At 32.2% G+C, this 20,582-nt stretch overlaps 1 protein-coding gene across 1 annotated transcript; it reads left to right on the top strand.

Annotated features, from left to right (window-relative positions):
- Positions 1-14,956: 14,956 nt before the first annotated feature.
- On the top strand, positions 14,957-17,952 carry LOC137828901 (piriformospora indica-insensitive protein 2-like). The gene is made up of 2 exons (XM_068635647.1): positions 14,957-16,041; positions 16,578-17,952. The coding sequence occupies exons 1-2, from the start codon at positions 15,832-15,834 to the stop codon at positions 17,796-17,798; spliced, it is 1,431 nt and encodes a 476-aa protein (XP_068491748.1). The 5' UTR covers positions 14,957-15,831; the 3' UTR covers positions 17,799-17,952.
- Positions 17,953-20,582: the final 2,630 nt, after the last annotated feature.

Below are 20,582 nucleotides of genomic sequence, written 5' to 3'. Positions count from 1 at the left end.
AGAATGCTAGGGTGTTAAGAGGAAGAATAAGCCTTAAGGGTATCTTATGATAAGTCAGGAAGAGGAAAAGGCAGAGGTGTTGATCAAGAGTGATCAAGTGCTTTGTAGAATCCAAATCCAAGATGTTTGATTGAAGGTTGGTTTTGCTATTGTGTTTGGGTGGAATCTAGGTAGAATAAAGTGTGATCCACTCCCTTGTTGAATCTAAAACTAATGTGAATTAAAACCTTTTTGAAATTAAGTGTTTTTCCAACTAAGTGAAAAGAAACCTGTTGTTTTGTCGAATCAACCGGTTGTTTTACTCTTAGGAGTTTTTGAAAAATGTTGAAAGGTTTTTGGTTTGGTTGACTTAACTGTCAAACCAAAACAATTGGTTGTTTCGTGGTTTCAAACAATTGTTTCTTTGAAAATCCTAACAGAATTCAATTTTGAATGGTGAATTTGTTTTAAATGTTTTCTAACTGAATATGCTCCTTCATTAAATGTTTTGACCAATCTTTGGAAAATATAAATAGTTTGTTTATGTTTTCAAATAAGTAAGAAACAGTTTTGAGGAATTCAGTTTGACAGATTTGATCTTAAGATTTCAAGATTCACATCAAGCTTTGGGTTTTCAAGTGAGAGTGGAATAGGATTGCAATTGTATTCAATTCAGATTGTATTGTGATCAGGTGTAATCCTTTCTAAACCTACTGTATTTATGGTGTTGTGTTGCCAAGGAGTGTTGTGTGTTCTTGAGGTGTTCAAGATCAATACTCTTGGTGTGGTTTGCCAAAGGTAGTGTGTTTCTTGAGGGGTTCAAGGTCACTACTTTGGTGTGTTGTGTTTTTGTAATTTGGTTTGGTTACATAGTGGTTTACCGAGTGGTTTTTGGGGACTGGATGTAGCTCTTGGCTTAAGAGTGAACCAGTATAAACTGCTTGTGTGATTCTCTCTTACTCTAAACTCCTTTAAATTCTGTTTTAAGTTGTTTGTGTTTTTAACTGGTATAAACAACCGATTGTGTGTTCCTTTATAATTGTTAATGTTCTAAGCCAACTTGATTCCTATTCTGGATTTATACATAAAATTTCATTAAACCTGAAAAAGCTTTCAAAAACCTCCTTTAAATAATTCACCCCCCCCCCCTCTTGTTTAAGGCCATATATTCTAACAAGAGGCTCATTCCGAGGACGTCGAGGTAGAGAAAGAGGGAGGTCTTATCAAAATAAAGCCACAATAAAATGTTTTAAATGACATCAATTGGGACACTATCAATATGAGTGTCCTAATTGGGAGAAGCAAGTAAACTATGTTGAACAAGAAAAAGAAGAGTTTTTGTTGATGTTATATGTCGAATTTGATCAAACCAAAAGCGAAGAAGTTTGGTTCCTTGATTCTGGGTGCTCCAATCACATGACTAGTAACAAAGAATGGTTCTTAGAGTTGGAGGAAGGACTTAAACAAACCGTAAAGCTTGGTAATGACACCAAAATGGTAGTGGTTGTTAAGGGAAGCGTATGTTTTCAAGTGAATGGCATCACTCAGGTAATTTCAACTATTTTTTACATACCTGAATTGAAGAGCAATTTGGTAAGCATAGGACAACTTCAAGAGAAGGGTTTAGCCATCTTAATTCAGCAAAGGACTTGTAAATCTATCATCCTCGAAGAGGGTTCATTATATAGACTAATATGAGTGAAAATAAAATGTTTTATCTATTAGCATCTATGGGACCAACAAAGAATTTTATGTGTCTTCAAGCTGAAGTCTTTTCTGAAAAATAATCTCATTTGTGGCATCGTCTCTTTGGCCATTTGAATTATATAGGATTGAGAATGCTTGCATACAACAAGATGGTAAATGGCGTGCCTCTGCTCAAAGTTCCAAAGAGATTATGTGAAGTTTGGTTGGTTGGCAAACAACACAGAGAATCTATACCAAGGCATAGTTCAGAGATAGCATCGAAGCAGCTTCAACTTGTGCATTCTGATCTATATGGACCAATCAAACCAGTGTCCAACAGTGATAAAAGGTACATCATAAGTTTTATTGATGATTTTTCATGAAATCAGAAGCTTTTGCTGCATTCAAGAATTTCAAAGCAGGTGTTGAAAAGGAAATTGTTGCACATATAATTTGTTTGAGAAGAGATAGAGGAGGTGAGTTCAACTCAAATGAATTTTGGGGATTTTGTAAAACTCAAGGTATAAGCAGGCAGTTGACAGCGACATACACTCCACAACAAAATGGAATTGCTGAAAGGAAGAATAGAACAATTATGAACACTATGCGCTAAATGTTAGCTGAGAAGAAAGCTCCAAAAATGTTTTGGGCTAAAGCTGTAAAGTGGTATGTGCATATTCAAAATATGAGTCCAATAGTAGCAGTAAAAGAATAAACCCCAGAGGAAGCATGGAGTGGTGTGAAGCCAATGGTGGATTATTTTTAGATCTTCGGGTGTATAACTCATGTTCATATTCTAGACCAGAAAAGGAGTAGGTTGGATTCCAAGAGTAAGAAATGTGTATTCTTGGGGGTTAGTGATGAATCCAAAGCTTATAGGTTGTATGATCCAGCCAATAAGAAGATTATCATTAACAATGATGTGTGATTTGAAGAAGAAGAAAGTTGGGATTGGGGCAGAACTGAAGAAGAGTTGAAGTTAGAAGATGATATAGAAAAAAAATTGAAAACCACACTAAGGAGGAGAATGTTGAGAATGTTTCAGATGGCAGTAACAACTTAGATATCTTATCTTCAAATGAAGTAAACACTGAAGAAGTTGCAGTTGAAGGCGGGGTGAAAGAATCAGAAAAGAACCGGTCTAGATGGAGGATTATGTAATAGGTGAAGGTCTTTCAGAAGAGGAAGATATGGATGCAATGATGATAGCAACATCAGATGATCCATTCTCGTTTGAAGAGGCATTCAAGAGCAAGAAGTGGAGAGAGGTTATGACAGTAGAAATTGAAGCTATAGAGAAGAAAAAGACTTGGGAACAAGTTGATTTGCCTAAAGGTGCTAAGCCCATTGGAGTTAAGTAGGTTTTTAAGACCAAACTTAATGAAAATGGGGATGTGGAGAAATATAAGGCAAGATTGGTACCCAAGGGTTATGCACAACATTATGGAGTAGATTATACTAAAGTATTCACACTAGTAGCAAGACTTGACACCATTCGAGTAATACTTGCAGTACAGCACAATATGGATGAGAAGTTTTTCAGCTTGATGTTAAGAGTGCCTTCCTTCACGGTGATCTCAAGGAGAAAGTTTTTGTGCACTGAATTTAAAAAATCAATGATGATGGAATTTTATATGTCTAATATGGGAAGAATGAAACACTTTCTTGGAGTATAAATGTTGCAAAATTCAAATGGGATTTTTATTTGTCAAAGAAGATATGTGTGAGAGGTGTTAGCAAGGTTTGCAATGGCAAGTATCAATGCTATAAAAAAATCCAATAGTACTTGGTACAAATATGGAAAAAGATAAAGATGAACTAAAGTTAATACAATTTTATTCAAACAAGTAGTTGGAAGTCTCATGTATCTAACTGTGACTCATCCCGACTTAATGTATGTTGTAAGTCTTATTAGCATGTACGTGTCTAGGCCAACCATGTCACACTGGTTGGCAATCAAAAGGATTCTGAGGTATGTTAAGGTAACAACTGAGCTAGGCATTCTCTATAAGAAGGAAGAAAGCAGTGTAAAACTCTTGGCATTTACAGATAGTGGATATGCTAGTGATCTTGATGATAGATGGAGTACTTCTGGATATGTGTTCATGATAGTGTCTGGAGTTGTATCATGGTCTTCAAAAAAATAACCAGTGGTGACTTTGTCTACCGCTGAGGTTGAATATATTGCAGCAATTCTCTGTGCATGTAAGTGTATATGGCTCAAGAGGATTATGGAGAAAATTGGAATGGAGGAAGATGAACGTACTATAATTCATTGTGATAGCAGCTCTGCCATTCAGTTGGCTAGGAATCCAGTTTTTCATGGAAAAAATAAGCATATTCATGTGAGATTTCATTTCCTGAGAGCCTTGGTGAATGATGGTGTTGTGGAACTGAAGTATTGCAATACTCAAAAACAAATTGCAGATTTGATGACAAAGCCAATTAAGCTGGAGCAGTTTGAAAAACTATGTGGTATGCTTAGAATGATTAATGCATCAGAAGTAAACTAAATACATATGTTTTAGTTTAAGGGAGGAAATGTTAGCTATAGTTTTGTATTTTCTGTTTTAGTTTAGTGTTTCAAATAAGTCTGTTACAATAAAGACATATTCTTTAGGAGAGATTCTAGTCAATATGTTGTAGATATGTAAAGCGTAGAATTTATTTTTTCTGATTATGTGTAAGGGCTATTAATAGCCAAAAATCTCTTCAATTTTGTGCATACTTTCTTTGTTTCTTTCTTCAGTTTTCTAAATTTATAAAGTTCTGATTTTCAAAGATGAAAAAAAAATGTGTAAGTTTATATTTTAAAGTAATTAGTTGTGATTTGTCTCTCTACAAAATGGGATTGTATACGGACATGTCTACCTAAACCAAAGTGGGGAAGAAAAATCATCATAGAAAGGTAGTAAAGAGAAAGAAAAAAATACTAAAGAAAAGGCTGAGCTTTGCATATAATTTATTTCCCTCTCCAACACAATCTTAAAAATATGTTATTTGACAATATTATGATCAATATACTTCAACAGTAACTTTAATATATCCTAATGAGATTTTTAATAATTTTTCATTTCTTAAGCATACCTATTAAGATCCATATATGTTTTCCAGTAAAATTGGCTGTATCACACATTTCTGGTGCAGATCATGACAGAGACAAAATGAATTTGAAAAACCACTCAAGAAATATGTCAAACATGTTATCAATGTGGAAAAGGTTTAAAAGTATGTCAGCACTCAACTTTTTTTAAAACGCATTTAATGGTACAATAACTTTTCTGTCAATGAGTTTAGGAATTTCTTATAACAATAAAGAAATTTAAATGCGCGCTTAGTTAGTTCATAAGAAACGTACACTTTTTAATTTCGAAAAAAAGGAGCGTGTAGCATTGGAGTCTAATTTTAATGATTGTAGCAGATTTGGACCAAGAAAATTGGCTACTAAAAAGATTCCTGTTGCTTTCGCAGCGTGGTTTCAATAAAGCCCTTCTCTATTGAACCAACTCTATCTTAATAATTACTCGATTAATATGCAACTTTTTTAGGAGGAGTTTTTCTGTTCATCATTCATGCAATTCTAGAAATTAAGTTATTTGAAAACAAAAAGATATTTATCGACATTACATTAATGCACATAGACAGATTACTGTTTGTTTCTTCTAATTTTTGTCTCAGACTGTAAGCCACCGGTTAGAGCAAGTTTAATTTAATCTTCTATCTAACTCAATTATTTTTAGTTAAGTTCAATTTTTTATTTATTTACCAATCTAGCTTAATTATAATTTGGTTTAGTTGAGTCATATATAGATCGAATAATTTTTCAAAAATATTTTAATGTTTCTTAATAATAATAAGGTTACGAGAACATCTATAATGTATAAAATTTGTTAAAACGAGATAAATAGAAATATAATATGAATTAGTAATTTGTCTCCAAAAATTATCTAGTAATGGTATCTTTCATCAAGAAACAGTAAAATTGTTAGTGATGATAACACCCAATTTACATGCAAATACAAAGATAATAAAGAAAGAAGGAATCAGGTGTAGTATATACGTATTGGAGTATTAGACAATGCGAGTCCCGACGTGTGGAGGGTGGTGGCGTGGCAGAGTACTAGCAGGGCAGAATGAGTAAGGTTATCGGTGACATGAGATGAGAGAAAATTCTTATGAATCCATATTTTAGTCTCAAGTCTCACAATCATTAAAGCAAAAAGAAATAATACTTATAAATTTGTGTAAAATATTATTTTTTTCCTGTCCTATTCTTATTCAATCTTTTCTCTACGAATGTGTTGTATCTTATTGTTATTCAAAAAAAAATTCTACGATTATCAAATAGAAAAGATATTTATATATTGTATGGGTCAGTAGGAGACAAGACGAGTTTGTTTTGATCTTGGTGATTGATTGTCCAAGTCAAACAGCACAGAGACACAATAAATAAACAGACAACAACAACAGTAGTGTTGAATGAGTCAATTCGCATTTCGAAATATACGGAAAATATCTTCAACATAACAAATAAAACTGATTAACGGAAAGATACACGTTTTGGTATTAAAGGAGGGTCCATAAACCTATACTATAAATAGAGCCCTCTATGGAGAAGTAAGATACGTTTTTCACATTCTATCAGAACACACCTAAACTAGAATACTTACTTGAGCGTCGAAGTACCTTTTGCAAGTAACCCCCGACCGGCCGAGCGTCAGCACTAAAGGAAGGAGACTCAAAGAAATTAGGAGACCACTGACATAACAATCGTACATCCAGTCACAGGTACTATCTGAGACCCTCGGCCTATACAGGTACATGTATATTTGTTCAATGCATGCCTATTGTTTATATATAATCAGATTGGAGAGATGTGTTTCATATAACTTGTTACTTCCTATGTTATGCATATCTACCAACAATTACACCAAACTATTATCTTATTTTTACCACGTATAGTATACATTGATACACGTTTTATATACATCTATATGAAAAATATAGTAATTCCAATACTTGCCCTCTAGTTGGTGAGTAAATATCATAGACTCTCAACTTGTTTCACAAAGTCACGAACTGATCTTTCTCGAGAGGCTTAGTAAATATACCTGCTAATTGACAATGTGAAGAGACATGTGATAGACTTATCATCCCAGCTTGCAATTTTTCCCGTACGATGTCACAATCTATCTCGATATGCTTCGTACACTCATGACATACAAAATTTGTTGCAATATGGAGTGTCGTGTGGTTATCACAATACAAAGGTGTACGCATGCTAATTGGAACTTTGAGGTCTCGTAGGATATAATATAACCATGTTAGCTCCAGACAAGCATTTTTCATGGCCCGATATTCTGCTTCGGCAGATGACCTTGATACGTTGGTTTGTTTCTTAGACTAACAGGATACCAATGAATTTCCCAGGAAAATGCAATAGTTGTTGAGTGATCTTCGAGTAATACGACATCCTCCCCAATCTAAATCGCAATAGGCTTTCATCTTAAGATCATTATTAGAGGGAAGTAATAATTATTGCTCGGGTGTCCGCTTGATGTACTTCAGAACCCGTAATGTTGCATCCTAGTGTGTTTTGCGAGGCTCTTGCATAAACTGACTTAAAGTTCTAACTGAATAGACAATATCTAGCCTTGTGATGGTAAGATAAATGAGTCTTCCAACTAACTTGCGACATTTAGTTGTGTCATGTAATAAATCACCATAAGTAAGAGTGAGTTTTAAATTTTGCTCCATAGGGAACTTCTATGATTTTACCCCAATTAGACAAAATGTCTAACGCGTATTTTCTTTGAGACATAAAAATGCCATGTTTAGACCGAGAAAATTCAATTCCCATAAAATATTTTAAGGTGCCAAGATCCTTGATTAAAAGATGTTGGAGAAAAAATTCCTTGAGATACTTGATCTCACCATCATCATTTCCTATTAAAAGCATATCATCGACATAAAGCAAGACAATTGTGAAAGATGATCCAACAATTTTGGTAAATAAAGAATAGTTTGTTTTTTATTTAATATATCCTGCTTTTTTAATAAGCTTAGAGAAAGTAGCAAACTTGTTTCAGGATGCTTGTTTTAATTTGTACAAGGACTTATGATGCCAAAAAACTAGATTTTCCCCCTATCAGCGAAATCTGGGAGGAAGCTCCATGTAAACAATTTCATGAAGGTCACCGTGCAAAAATGCATTTTTTACATCAAGTTGATACATGAACTAGTTTCTAACAGCTACAATAGTGAAGAGACAATGTAATGTCGTAAGTTTAGCAGTAGGAGAAAAAGTCGCAATATAGTCAATCCCTTCCACTTGCATGTAGCCTTTGGTGACTAAGCATGCCTTATATCGTTTGATGCTCCCATCAAACCTGTATTTTATTTTATAAACCCATCGACATTCCATGGGTTTGTGGCCAGCTGCTAATGAAACAATGCTCCAAGTGTTGCTTTTTGTCAATGTTGATAATTCAACTTCCATGGCTTCCTTCCAGTGGGGACAGAGAATGACCTGATCATATGATGAAGGCTTTCTATGTGTAGAAATATTAGCTAAAAAAATGCAGTGAGCAGAAGATAAGTTGGAATAAGAAATTAAATGAGAAACTGGGTATCATGTACTTGGGAAAGAACCTTGGCTAGGAGTGCACTGATAGGCGCGAGGTGGTAGCAAGTAATCTTTATGCCATGCAGAAGGATGCTTGAGATATGTAGAATGTCAAAGTGGTTGTATAGAAATATTAGGGGATGAATTAGGCGCAGGAGATTCAATGGTCATTGGTTCAAGAATAGGCTCAATGGATATGAGTTCGGTAATGAGCTCAATAGGTATTTGTTCGGTAATGGGCTCACTGGGCAAAGTTGGTGAAGCCGATTTTCAGTTCGGTAGTGTGGTTGGAAATGTACAATTATAGGTTGCCAAAAATACGTAAATGTGTAACAGATAGAACTAGGTTGTATAATAGTTGAAAGGGTGTTTTATCTGATAGAATGGGGGAAGGTAAGTGGTTAATGAGGAAAATCACAGTTAAAACACAATCTCCCCAAATATTCATAGGTAAATTAGAATGATAAGAAGAGATCACACAATTGTGAGGATATGACGGTGTATACACTCAACCACCCCGTTTTGTTGGAGGGTATAGACACATGTGTGTTGGCATTCAATAAAAAATTGACGCATGGAAAGAAATTTCGTACCCTTATATGTTCAAACGACTTTAACACGAATGTAAAATTGTGTATATGCAAATGTGATGAAAGATTGTAGTATATGCTCAGTATTTGATTTGTGTTGCATCAAAAAGACCGAAGTGCATTTAGTGAAATCATCGACGATGGTTAAAAAAAATCATGCATTTGAATAAGTAGGTGATTTATTATGAGGACCCCAAATATCATGTAACAAATCAAATGGACGTTGTGTATTTATTGCACTAAAAGAAAAAGACAATTTTGTTTGTTTAGAAATGGGACAAATATTGTAGTTATTATGAGTACACATATTGAAAGAAAATAATAAAGATGCCAATTTTAAACGAGATGAAGACAAATGGCCAAATCTCATATGCCAGAGATCCATTTTGTTGGAAACATGAAAAGTGTCAGACAATTTTTGAAAGGTTTCATGTAATAAAAGACCACCTCATTGCCAATTATCCTCCCTGTAGCTAAATCCTACAGGATACAACCATTTGGAAGTAAGACCATGCAACAATTTAGAGCTTTAGTGAATTTACTTGTTGAAATAAGATTTAAATGAAAAGAAGGGACACATAAAATATGCTCTAATTTGATATCCGTATTAAATTGGACGATCCTTTGGACATGATTGGGGCTATTGAACTTGTAGGAAGGTTTACCAAAAAAACTGATGATGGAGTTGAATTAATAAATAATTTTGGATTTGAAACAATATGATCAATTGCCCCACTATCCAAAATTCATGGTTTTGTGAAGACAAAATTTACTAAAGTATTAAAGTTCATGAGAAAACCTGCTGCATTTGCATAAACATCATGGTTACCCAAATTAATCATCGACAATTTTTGTTGTGTCTCGTCCGGTATAATTAATGAATATGCCTGTCGAATGTTAGACAAGGGAGACATCACTAAAATATTAGATCGGACACCTTTATAGGCATCATTGAGACCCATAAGAATTTGCATTAAATAGTCTTCTTTCATCTTGCCATTGTATGCTTTCATTTTATTACAAGGCAAGAATGAGCGATATGTGTCTAACTCGTCCCAAAGGCTCTTGATTTTTATGTAATATGATGAAACAGACAGAGTAATTGTGGCAATGACTTTTTGTATCTGAAAAATTGCAAGAGCCATTGATTTGCTCCACGTCAAGTAGTTCGAGCCATTCTATTTCTCTAGTACAAGTAGGTGTCTGGGTTGATCTGACTGATGTACATAGTATGGATTTGATGTATTCGTAACAGCGTCTTTGGAGTTTTCGGCAGATATGGTTGTGAAGGGAAAAAATGGTGAAAGAAAATTTTGCAGAGTCATCAAAAACGGTGCTCTGACACCATATCAAATATTATGGAAATAATATTTCTGTATATTCATTCAACGTATGTCTACTGTTTATATACAATCAGATTGGAGAATATATGCTTCATATAATTTGCTACTCCATATGTTATGTCTATCTATCAACAATTACATCAAACTATTACCTTATTTTTACCACGTATGTTATACATTGATACACTTTCATACATGCATATGGAAAATATATATAATAATTTCAATAACGATGTTATCAAATGTGTTATGTCTTATTTGTTAAGACTTAATTGTTAGAAAAAGGTTATGATATGTTTTCGAAAATAAAATTTGAGTGATTAAAAATATAAATAACTTAGAAGTATTCAAAATTTATATGAAAGAGAAAAAAAACTTTATTTTAGATTTATTGAAAGAAGAGTTGACTACAATAAAGAAATTAAAAAAAAAAGAGATAAATATCTCTAGAAAAAGTTGAATGACTGAGAGAAGAAAATATGAAAAATCATATCCTAACATTTCACAACCAAAGAGTCCACAATAGATAGATAAAAAAAAAGATGAGGTTGATAAGAAGATATACAAATTGAATGTCAAATTAAATGAAGATGTGATTCCATGAAAGAAAGAAAAAGATAAAAAAATTACAAGTAAAAAAGAGAAGAAAATCAAATATTAAAAGAAGAATCAAATTTAAATAAAGAGATATTAAGGCGCTAAGAAATATTAAAGAATATTTATTTCTTATTTAGATTTTCATGAAATTAAAATTGAAATATTGTTAAAATTCGATATTGTGTGTTAAATGTGTTTTTTTTTTCTACTGTCAAGTGTGTGTTGCACGACTGAAATGGTGAGTTGAGGTAAGATTTAGTGGGGTGTGCTTAGCAAATTGGCTTTGGACCATGGAGTACCAGAAGATTTGTAGTGTAATTTTAGTAGAAAGGTGCATAGTGTAATCTAATGTGATTTGAAGTTGAGTAGTTAAGAGGTCAAGTCTGAAATATTGACTAATTATGAAATTGATTTGTTGTTTAGTCTAGATGGTCCTAACTAAACCTATAGTAGGTCAAATCGACCCATATAAATCTTAACTTATTTCAACCATCCTAATAATGGATACATACATAAATAATAGTCGCATGATAAAAAGTATAACTATTATTTTAATAAAATTATTATAGAAATATATAGTACATTATATTATATATTTATTATATATTTTATTGATTTGATGAAAGTGATTGAGTGTATTAATAAAATTTTGAGTTAGTATTGTGTGTGAAGATATTGTAAAGACAGGCATAATGTTGTATCTGTGAAGTAGTTGAGAGGCTAAGGTATCCTTAGAATAAAAGGGCAGCGACATAAATTTGTAGGGAAGAAAGTTGGAGAGAAAGTGACTTATGATGCTACATTAGTTCCTCAAAGAAAGGTAACAAAGTTGTGCTGCCTTTGGCTACACATGCTTAGCTTAACCTTTTATCATTTCGTCATCCTCCCCATCCCCTACTTTAGGGTGGTCCTTCTTCCTAAATTCCCAACACCTTTTTCTTTTCTTTTTTTATCTTCTTTTCTCAATAACTCTTACTTACACCCCTCATCTTCTTCCTATTCTCATCCAATCTCATTTACATTGTTTCGATCGGATAATAAAACCAGAGAATAAAAAAAGAATAAATAAATAAATTAGATAGCATCTTAAAGAAGCAATTTCCCCTCCCTTCATTTCTAATTTAACTTTTCAAAATATTTTTCATACTTATTCCCCTCCTCCAGGGCTGAACACTAATGGTGCACTCAATCTTACTCTCTCTCACCAGAATTGGAGGACTCAAAAGGTTTTTTTCTATTTTTTTATTCTAATTCTTAAGAATAGTTTAAACATTCATGTTATAAAAAATATGTACTATTTAATCACAAATTAATATTTAATAAATTTATTGATTTTTACATAATTATGATAAACTTTTAAAATCATATCTCTCATTATTTTTTATTAGTTGAACACTTTTTTTTCACAATAATAATTTGCGAAGTTTAAGAAAGTTAAAAAAACATAAAATTCAAATAAAATTGATGGTACAAGTAAACGAGTAAGGAAATTTAACTAAATGGTGCAATTTTGTACTAAATTTCCCAATCATTATAGAATTGGTTTCTATTGCAGCAGATGATCTTAGACGTGGTTAATGTCGAATGTAATTAATCCTTTAGACGGTTTCTATTGTTCTAGATTGCTCTTCACTTTGGTTTTTATTGCCGCAAATGACCTTAGACGTGGTTAATGTCGAATGTAATCAATCCTTTAGACGATTTCTACTATTCTAGATTTCTCTTCACTCATCTTAGAGCTATTGTATTTGGGTTAGGATTAATGGTTATGTGAGTGCCTTCATATGAGATAGTGAGTATGGTTATTGAAATAGTAGTTTTTGCACCAAAAAGACCTAATTTGTTTTTATTTATTATGAAAATAGGTAAACTTTTATTTATTTATAACTTTGGGTACATCGTGTCTCATTGACACAACTTTATTTCAAATATTTTGTTATCATGACACACGACTTCAATTTGAATTTGGACGTACAACAATGTGATGTCATGGTAGGACAATTTTGATTCAAAATATCATGAAGGTCGAAATCGTACATCGTTAGCACGACTTTGATTAAAACTTTCATTAGGTTAATTGAAGTTGTGTATAAGTGATATGACTTAAGTGTAAAAAAATTAACTGAATTTGTGTATGTCTCTAATGACTTCAATTGTTTTATTTTACACTAAACTCGAGTTATACCACTTCAGATTTCTATTCATTTGTTGGTTGTCATGGAGCTGCAAATTGACATTTTTGGTGCAAAAACGACAATTGTTATAAAAATGTAACAACCAAACATAAGAAAAAGAAAGTGGTCCCACATGCTAAAAAATGGTACATAAAAAAATGATGCAAATGCATGGAAGGTGCAAAGAGTACGTAAATATATGTAGATCCAACGAAAGAGAAAAAAACCAAATGGTTGCTCCACTTGCATTTTTTTTAAAAATTATTTCTTCATCTAATTCATGTGATCTGAGAGAAAAATCTCCAATCCAATTTTCAATAAAATCAAAAAAAAAATCAAGGGTGATCCCATGTAAAGAAGGCACATGAATGTAAACAAACACTACCAAATTGTTTGACTAGTCAAGCATTTGAAGTAAACAAAAATAATAATAAACCTAAAGAAAGCAACAAATAAAACAAAAACCAAACAGAAAAAATTAAAAAGCTGCAAAAATCAAAAGGGCAATTTGCAGCCTCATGACAACAAATAAATTAATAAAAATTTGAAGTTGTGTCACTCTTACACTACATTCATTGATTTACTTTGCACTCAAGTCGTATCATTCATGTACGACTTTAATTAATCTTAATAAATTTTTTAATCAAAATTGTGTGAATCATGTACAATTTCAATCCTCAATATTTTAAATTAAAATTATTTTATCATAACACAACTTTAATATATGTCTAATTTTAAATCGTAATGAATCCAACTCTTTAAAAAAAAAAGTCGTATGAAGAAAGTATGACATACCCAAAATCATAAATGATTTTTTTTACTCATTCACTTAATAAATAAAACAAATTTGATCATTTTGATTAAAAAAGTAGGTCATAGTTTGTTCTATCAAAAACTCTTGCCACAGCTGACAAATATATTAAAAAATATACCTTTAGCTAATAAACCAGTTAATTAGGGACAAATTCTGCTACTTGTAAATAATTTTTGTCTTCCACTATTCTTCGTGAACACTTATATTACTAATTATTATTTTCTTAATATATGTTTATTGCATCCAGAAATTGCAAAAAGATTCTACAAAGTGCGTAAAATACAAAGGGCCACATTGTCTATGTTTTTACGTGACTTTTTTTCTCAAAATTAAGAATTGAAAATTGGGAGAAACGGTAATATACATTTTTGACAAACTTGACATTAAATTGAAAAGAAGACAAAGAAATATTAGCACCGAGCCTCTTTTTAAAGGAGTCCACGATAGTTGATGATAATTATTGTGCCAGCTATAAATTCCGCAGTAATATTAATATACACGAAGCAAATCTAGATCAACTTTATTTTCTTAAAGTGTAACCAATCAATGGATTAATTGAAGAAGTTTCAGAAAAAGAGTTTTTTTTTTCGCTTTAATTAGCTAGCATTTAATACAACTTCCCCCACTGTTAGTTTTCTTTAGCAAGTGCAAAAATATTTAGGAAAAAGAAAATGTTAATTTGAGAAGCGCACAATAAAGAAATATCAATTTATTACTGTTAAAATTGTTCCATTTTTCATATATAATTTACATTTTAATAAACAAAATTATTTCTTTTTTGAATTGTAATTTGGTGTAGAGTTGTTAATATATGAATAATTATATAATTAATGTAGGAGTTTGAGTGTGGATGATTTTGAAATGTGGAAGGGAAATAAGTGAATTTTACTTAGGTATAGGTGGGTACAAATTTTGAGGAGAAAAATAGTGAAGGTACAAGAGGTATGGTCCAACTGTGGAGCTAAGTGTGGTGTGTAGCAATGTGATTAAGTGGTCTCTTGAAATATGAAAAGCTAGCTAGTGAGGTCTCTCTTGTCCAATTAGTTTCAATGGTGCTGTGAAATATACAGCAGCCAAAAACACTAGACAACGAGGCAACCGCGGATAAAAACCTTATTTGTATTGCATGTTTTTACACGCACCTCTTCTTCCTTTTGCATGGATATGGTCCCCTGCTACGCAATCTCCTTCTATTTCAAACTCAACGCTCTTTCAAGCCTTCAACTAATCCCTCAACTCTATCCCTTTATTGCCTTCAACTACCAATAACACTTTTCAAAGCCTATCAAAGTTGTCACTACTAACACACATTATTTCATCATACTTATTACTACTGTAATAATAGTAATGAATAAGACAATCACATAGGGTGTGCAATTTCCATAGCGTAGCTGCATAAAAAGGAAATACTGTTTTTTAACTTTTTTTTGCTTCCGTTTCATAGGCTTCTCAGTTGCTTCTGCTCTGATCATATTAATGCCATTGTTATTATGACTTTGAGCTTCGAGAACTGTGATAAGATACTGTGTTCTCTCTTAATAATTATTTATATATATATACTTCCTTAGTTTTTTCTATAAACACCACAAGAAGGAAGAGGTCAGGTTTCTTGCTCAGCTTTTGTGTTTCCTCCATTCCCACTATCCTACTATGTTTGAGCATAAATTCAGGATCTTGTTCTTTCTTTCTTATACTACAACCCGTGTTCTTCCAAAACAACTCTAGTTTTCTGTAACGGTCCGTGTTGGGCTTGTTGTCTAAATACCACTTCATTGTTGAGGTTTGAGGCCATCTGTTTTTAACTTTCACCCTTCTTTGCATCTGTTATCACTTACTTGAAGATCGTCTTCCTCTTTTTCTTTCTCACTTCATCTCTAAAATGATAAATGCACATGTAACCCATCAACCATAAGATGCTCTTCAATTCAAGCCAATTACCTCCTACTTGTGCTTCTTTTATCAATTTTGTTTCATCCATCTCGAATTTCTTTCGTGCTTGATAATCCTACTTTGACTCAACATCATGAAGAGCATCAAGGCTGTTAGCCATGCCATATTTTTCATGTTCATCCTCTCTCTGAGTGCAAGATGCTGTGGACAAGAAGACCTTGATATAGCTCCTATAGAGAAAGCAGAGCAAGAAGCTCTATACTCCACCATTCAAGGCTTTGTTGGTAATTCCTGGAATGGCTCAGATCTCTATCCAGATCCTTGTGGTTGGACTCCAATTCAGGTACCTTTAACCAGACACCTAGCTCTGCCATCATTGGTAATACTGCAAGTTGTCTAAGCAACTACTTTATACTGTTCTCGAGATAAGTTTTGGGTAGTGAAAATTTGTTTTTGTTAGGCCACCGTTTCTTGACGAGTGTCAGAAGGAATGGTATAGCTACAAGGATATAGTTCCTGTTTGGTTAAGGACTTGCACAGACTTTTTCATAATCAACAGTGAAACTCTGAACACAAAAACCCTTAAGATTTTGGCTAATTGTTTATAAGTCCGTATAAATAAGACTTTGCACTCAATTTCATTAATGAACGCTGAGGTTAACCTAAGCTTTTAAATTTTCGGTGAAGGCCAAACATAAAAGTACAATACATTGGTTTAGTTCTACCGTTTTTCAGAAGTTCTCCTCTCCTTCTTTTTCAGGAAAACATTCAATTACCCATTCAGCCGTGTATTTGCACTTCAAAGTGGAATTATAAATTAACCAGAACATGGTGATCAATTAGTTGCCTAATAGTGATGTCTGTTGTTTTCTTCTGCAGGGGGTCTCCTGTGATCTGTTTAATGGGTTTTGGTATGTTACTGTCTTGAACATTGGACCCGTCCATGACAACTCGCTGAGTTGTGCTCAAGATTTGGAATTTAGGCCACAGTTGTTTGAGCTCAAGCACCTAAAATCTCTATCCTTCTTCAATTGCTTTCAATCACAGAACAGGTTTCCAGCTATCATTCCATCTGGAAATTGGGAGAAACTGGCTAGCAGCTTAGAATCACTGGAGTTTAGATCAAATCCAGGTCTCATTGGAAACATTCCCTCAGATTTTGGTGTCCTGGAGAACCTCCAATCACTAGTACTACTAGAAAATGGTGTAACGGGTGAAATACCATCTAGCATTGGCAATCTCATGAAGTTGAAGAAGCTTGTTCTTGCTGGAAACTATCTTAATGGGAGGATCCCAGATGTTTTTGATGGGATGAATGAGTTATTAATCTTTGATTTAAGTAGTAATTCATTATCGGGGTCTTTACCTTCGACACTTGGAAGCTTAACTTCAGCATTGAAGCTTGATGTGAGCCACAATCACCTTGAAGGGAATCTTCTAAACGAGTTTGCTAATCTTAAGAATCTGACCCTAATGGACCTTAGGAATAACAAATTCAGTGGTGGATTGACCTTGTCTTTGCAAGAGATGCACTCCTTAGAGGAATTGGTTGTGTCCAACAATCCATTAGGTGGAGACATCAGGGCCCTAAAGTGGGAAAACCTGAAGAACTTGGCAATTTTGGAACTCTCTAACATGGGGTTGACAGGGGAAATTCCCGAGTCTGTCTCAGAATTGAAGAGGCTCAGATTTTTGGGACTTAGTGACAACAACCTCACCGGCAATCTGTCACCAAAGCTGGAAACTCTTCCTTGTCTCAATGCACTTTACCTAAGTGGAAACAATATCACAGGAGAGATTAACTTCTCTAAAGAGTTTTTGGAAAAAATGGGAAGGCGTTTTGGGGCCTGGAACAACCCCAACCTTTGCTACCAAGTTGGAGTAATTTCAACAAACCATGTTCCATATGGGGTAAAGCCATGCCAGAGAGGGGTAAATTTGTTAGAATCCAATTCAAAAACTGAGCTAATCAATGAGGATATGAATGAGACTTTCCATTTCATAGCTTCTACAGGATTTTCTAGCTGTGCTACTAATGGCTTCTGGTGGACTTTGATGGAAGAAATATTGGTGATGGGTTTATTCCTAATTCTTATATAGCTCTGTAGTATAGAAGACTTCACCTTGGCCTTTATTTAACCTTTTAGGTGTTACAAAAACTTGTATGTTTTTTATGTTTTGTTCTAACATGATCTCATAGTCTTGTCATTTGGCCAACAAGTTAGTTATTCAAGCATATACCTCAACTTTATTATATGCACTTCCCAGTTTCCTTTTGTCCTTGCAGCAGGACGTGCTGCAAAGGGTTTTTTCTTTAATGTTTTGAGGTTACAACAATTTTCTCTCTCAATTTTTGGAGGCAAACCATGTTTACACAACTTTTCACAGAGAATTCTGTACAATGGTACCAATGGAAACTTTTATAGATAATATGGACTTCACTAAGTTAAATTCGTAATTACTAGGCAGTAATGTGAAATCACTTTAACTGCAGAGTGTAGAGTGTTTTGTTGCCTAGTCATTGATTTTCTTTTTCCTGATTTGAACCAATTAGTGCACGCTAAACAATTTAGCTGCATAACAAATTTATAGTGATCCAAAAATGGGGTAGCTTTCAGCTGAGGTTGGTCTAGTACCACACATGGGCAAGTTTAGCTTTCAACTTCACCTAGACAAGAAGAATCATTTGCAATGTTACTTCCTGCTGACTTTTAAACCCTTTTCTTGGATAGTAGTTCAATTTTTTCACTTAAAATTTCAGGAATATTTTTCCTTTGCAATTTTGCACTTCAAATTTCAGGAATATTTCTTGCAATAAAATTTATAATATTATAAAGGTAGATTAAAATTATTAAAAAAAATATAATTTGAATTTTGATTGTATAATATTATTAAAAAATATATAAATTATTAAAAAAATTATAATATTATAAAGGAATATTTCTTTAAGGTAGATTCTCAATATAATTAAAAAATAATAATTTGAATTTTGATTGTATAAAAAAAATTATAAAACCTAGAAAATAGTTTTAGAATAAAAGTGTTATAATTAAAAAGATACCTAAATATTTTATTATTAAAATGAAAAATGTATATAAATAGAAAAATCAATTGTTCATATTTCGTTCTAATATAATCTCTATCTTTTTAAAAATCATTGTCTTTTTCTCATATGTTTTCTCTCTAAGATTTTGACAACCTTCTTCATTAAACTACGATCGAAGGACACCACCAGGTTCCTAATAGAGTAAAGTAATAATGTTTAATTAGAATTTTAATTAGATATTGTTGATTTAGTAAATTACAGGTCGATTGTGATGTGAACGAGTTCTTGAATGTGTTTGAATTGTATTATGAATCATTTGAACTGTAAACATTAGTTAATATTAGTTGTTTGAATCGGGATGTTAAATTTGAATGAAATTGGTTTAGAAATCATGAATATATAGATATGTAGGTTGACAATGGAGTTTTATGAGAGTACATGTCCAACTTTGAGCAGGTGATGTTATTTTGGTATGATATGTTTTATAAAATAAAATTTTGAGTATAACTTTTTGGTGAAATCTTGAAAGAAATTAGTTTTATGAAATTTTATTCTCCTATTTTCGCTCAAGTGAGGGATTTTTGCTCAAGCGAAAGATCCTCACTCAAGTTAGAATAAGACACTAAAATTCACTTTGCTCTCGGATCCATTTTCGTAGTGAAATTTTGGATTGCTCTCATATATGTTTTCGCTCAAGCGAAAGGATTCTCGCTCAAGCAAGAATAGTATTAAAACTGAACTTGCTCTCGACTTTATTTTCACTCAAGCGATATCTATTTTCGCTCAAGCTAAAAAATTAAATTTTAAATTTTTCTTTTAAAAGACTGGTTTATAATTGTTTATTGTTTTAATTAAATTTTTGTAAAATTTTATTCATATATGTGGTTAAAATAAATTAGTTATGTGTTTATGTGATTTTTAGTTATCCTTAAATTGTTTCAAAATATAAATTGTTGTGTGATTGAATGATGTACTCATGTGTAGTATCATATATGAATTGTGTGAAATTATGATCACATAGTAATTTCAGGAAAATAAATATCGTGTTGAGAGTGTTAGGATGTACATTGACTAGAGATTTGTCTAAAATGAGATATTTTGACTATACTGATATATTTGAATCATATAAATGTATTCAGGTAGTGAAAGTAGAAGGAAGTCCACATAACTTTGTCTACCTAACTTTCTCTACCGTTTGAAAAATATTATGGTTTGACTTTTTATTTTTGAAATATATAAATATGAAATTTCTTATGAAGAACATATTTTGCGAAACTGTATAGTTTATATATATTAATTAAATACTATATATCATTTAAATACTATATCATGCATCTAAAATCTAACTAAAATATAGAAGTATATAGAAGTATATACATATAATTGATACAGTTTCTCAAATTATATATATACTTTTTCTATTCTTAAAAAAAGTAGAATTTTTAACTTTTTTTTGTTCAAAACAATAGTTTTTTAAAATGTTAAAACTATTTTTTTGAATAATATCCTTTTTGAAAAATTAAGTAACACTTATATTGAAAAGAAATAAAAATTGTAGAAAAAATGTGAATATTTGTAAGAAATATATATTAATTATATATATCTTAATCGGTATGTTAGAATCATAAACAACTATTTTTTTTAAAAAAGGAATATATTATAATTTATATATAATTTTTTTTATCATCAATTCAATTGTATAAAATTAACTATTTATCATGCCCTGTACACATGTCAAGATATTTATATTTTAAGAAATTAAAATAAAAATGTAAAAAAATGTCATTTCTTTTTCATTTTAACCGTGTGTTTGGTTTTGTGACTAATTAAAAAATAAT

The sequence above is a fragment of the Phaseolus vulgaris genome, chromosome 7, assembly GCF_000499845.2.
Source record: "Phaseolus vulgaris cultivar G19833 chromosome 7, P. vulgaris v2.0, whole genome shotgun sequence".
Taxonomy (NCBI): Eukaryota; Viridiplantae; Streptophyta; class Magnoliopsida; order Fabales; family Fabaceae; genus Phaseolus; species Phaseolus vulgaris.
Note: the sequence above shows the minus strand (reverse complement) of the source record. Positions and strands in the feature narration are given on the sequence as shown.

Excerpts from the sequence above, each read along its gene's own strand:
- LOC137828901 (XM_068635647.1), top strand. The coding sequence starts at position 15,832 with ATGAAGAGCATCAAGGCTGTTAGCCATGCCATATTTTTCATGTTCATC. Across the intron at positions 16,042-16,577 it reads GTGGTTGGACTCCAATTCAG|GGGGTCTCCTGTGATCTGTT; the intron begins GTACCTTTAACC and ends TTTCTTCTGCAG.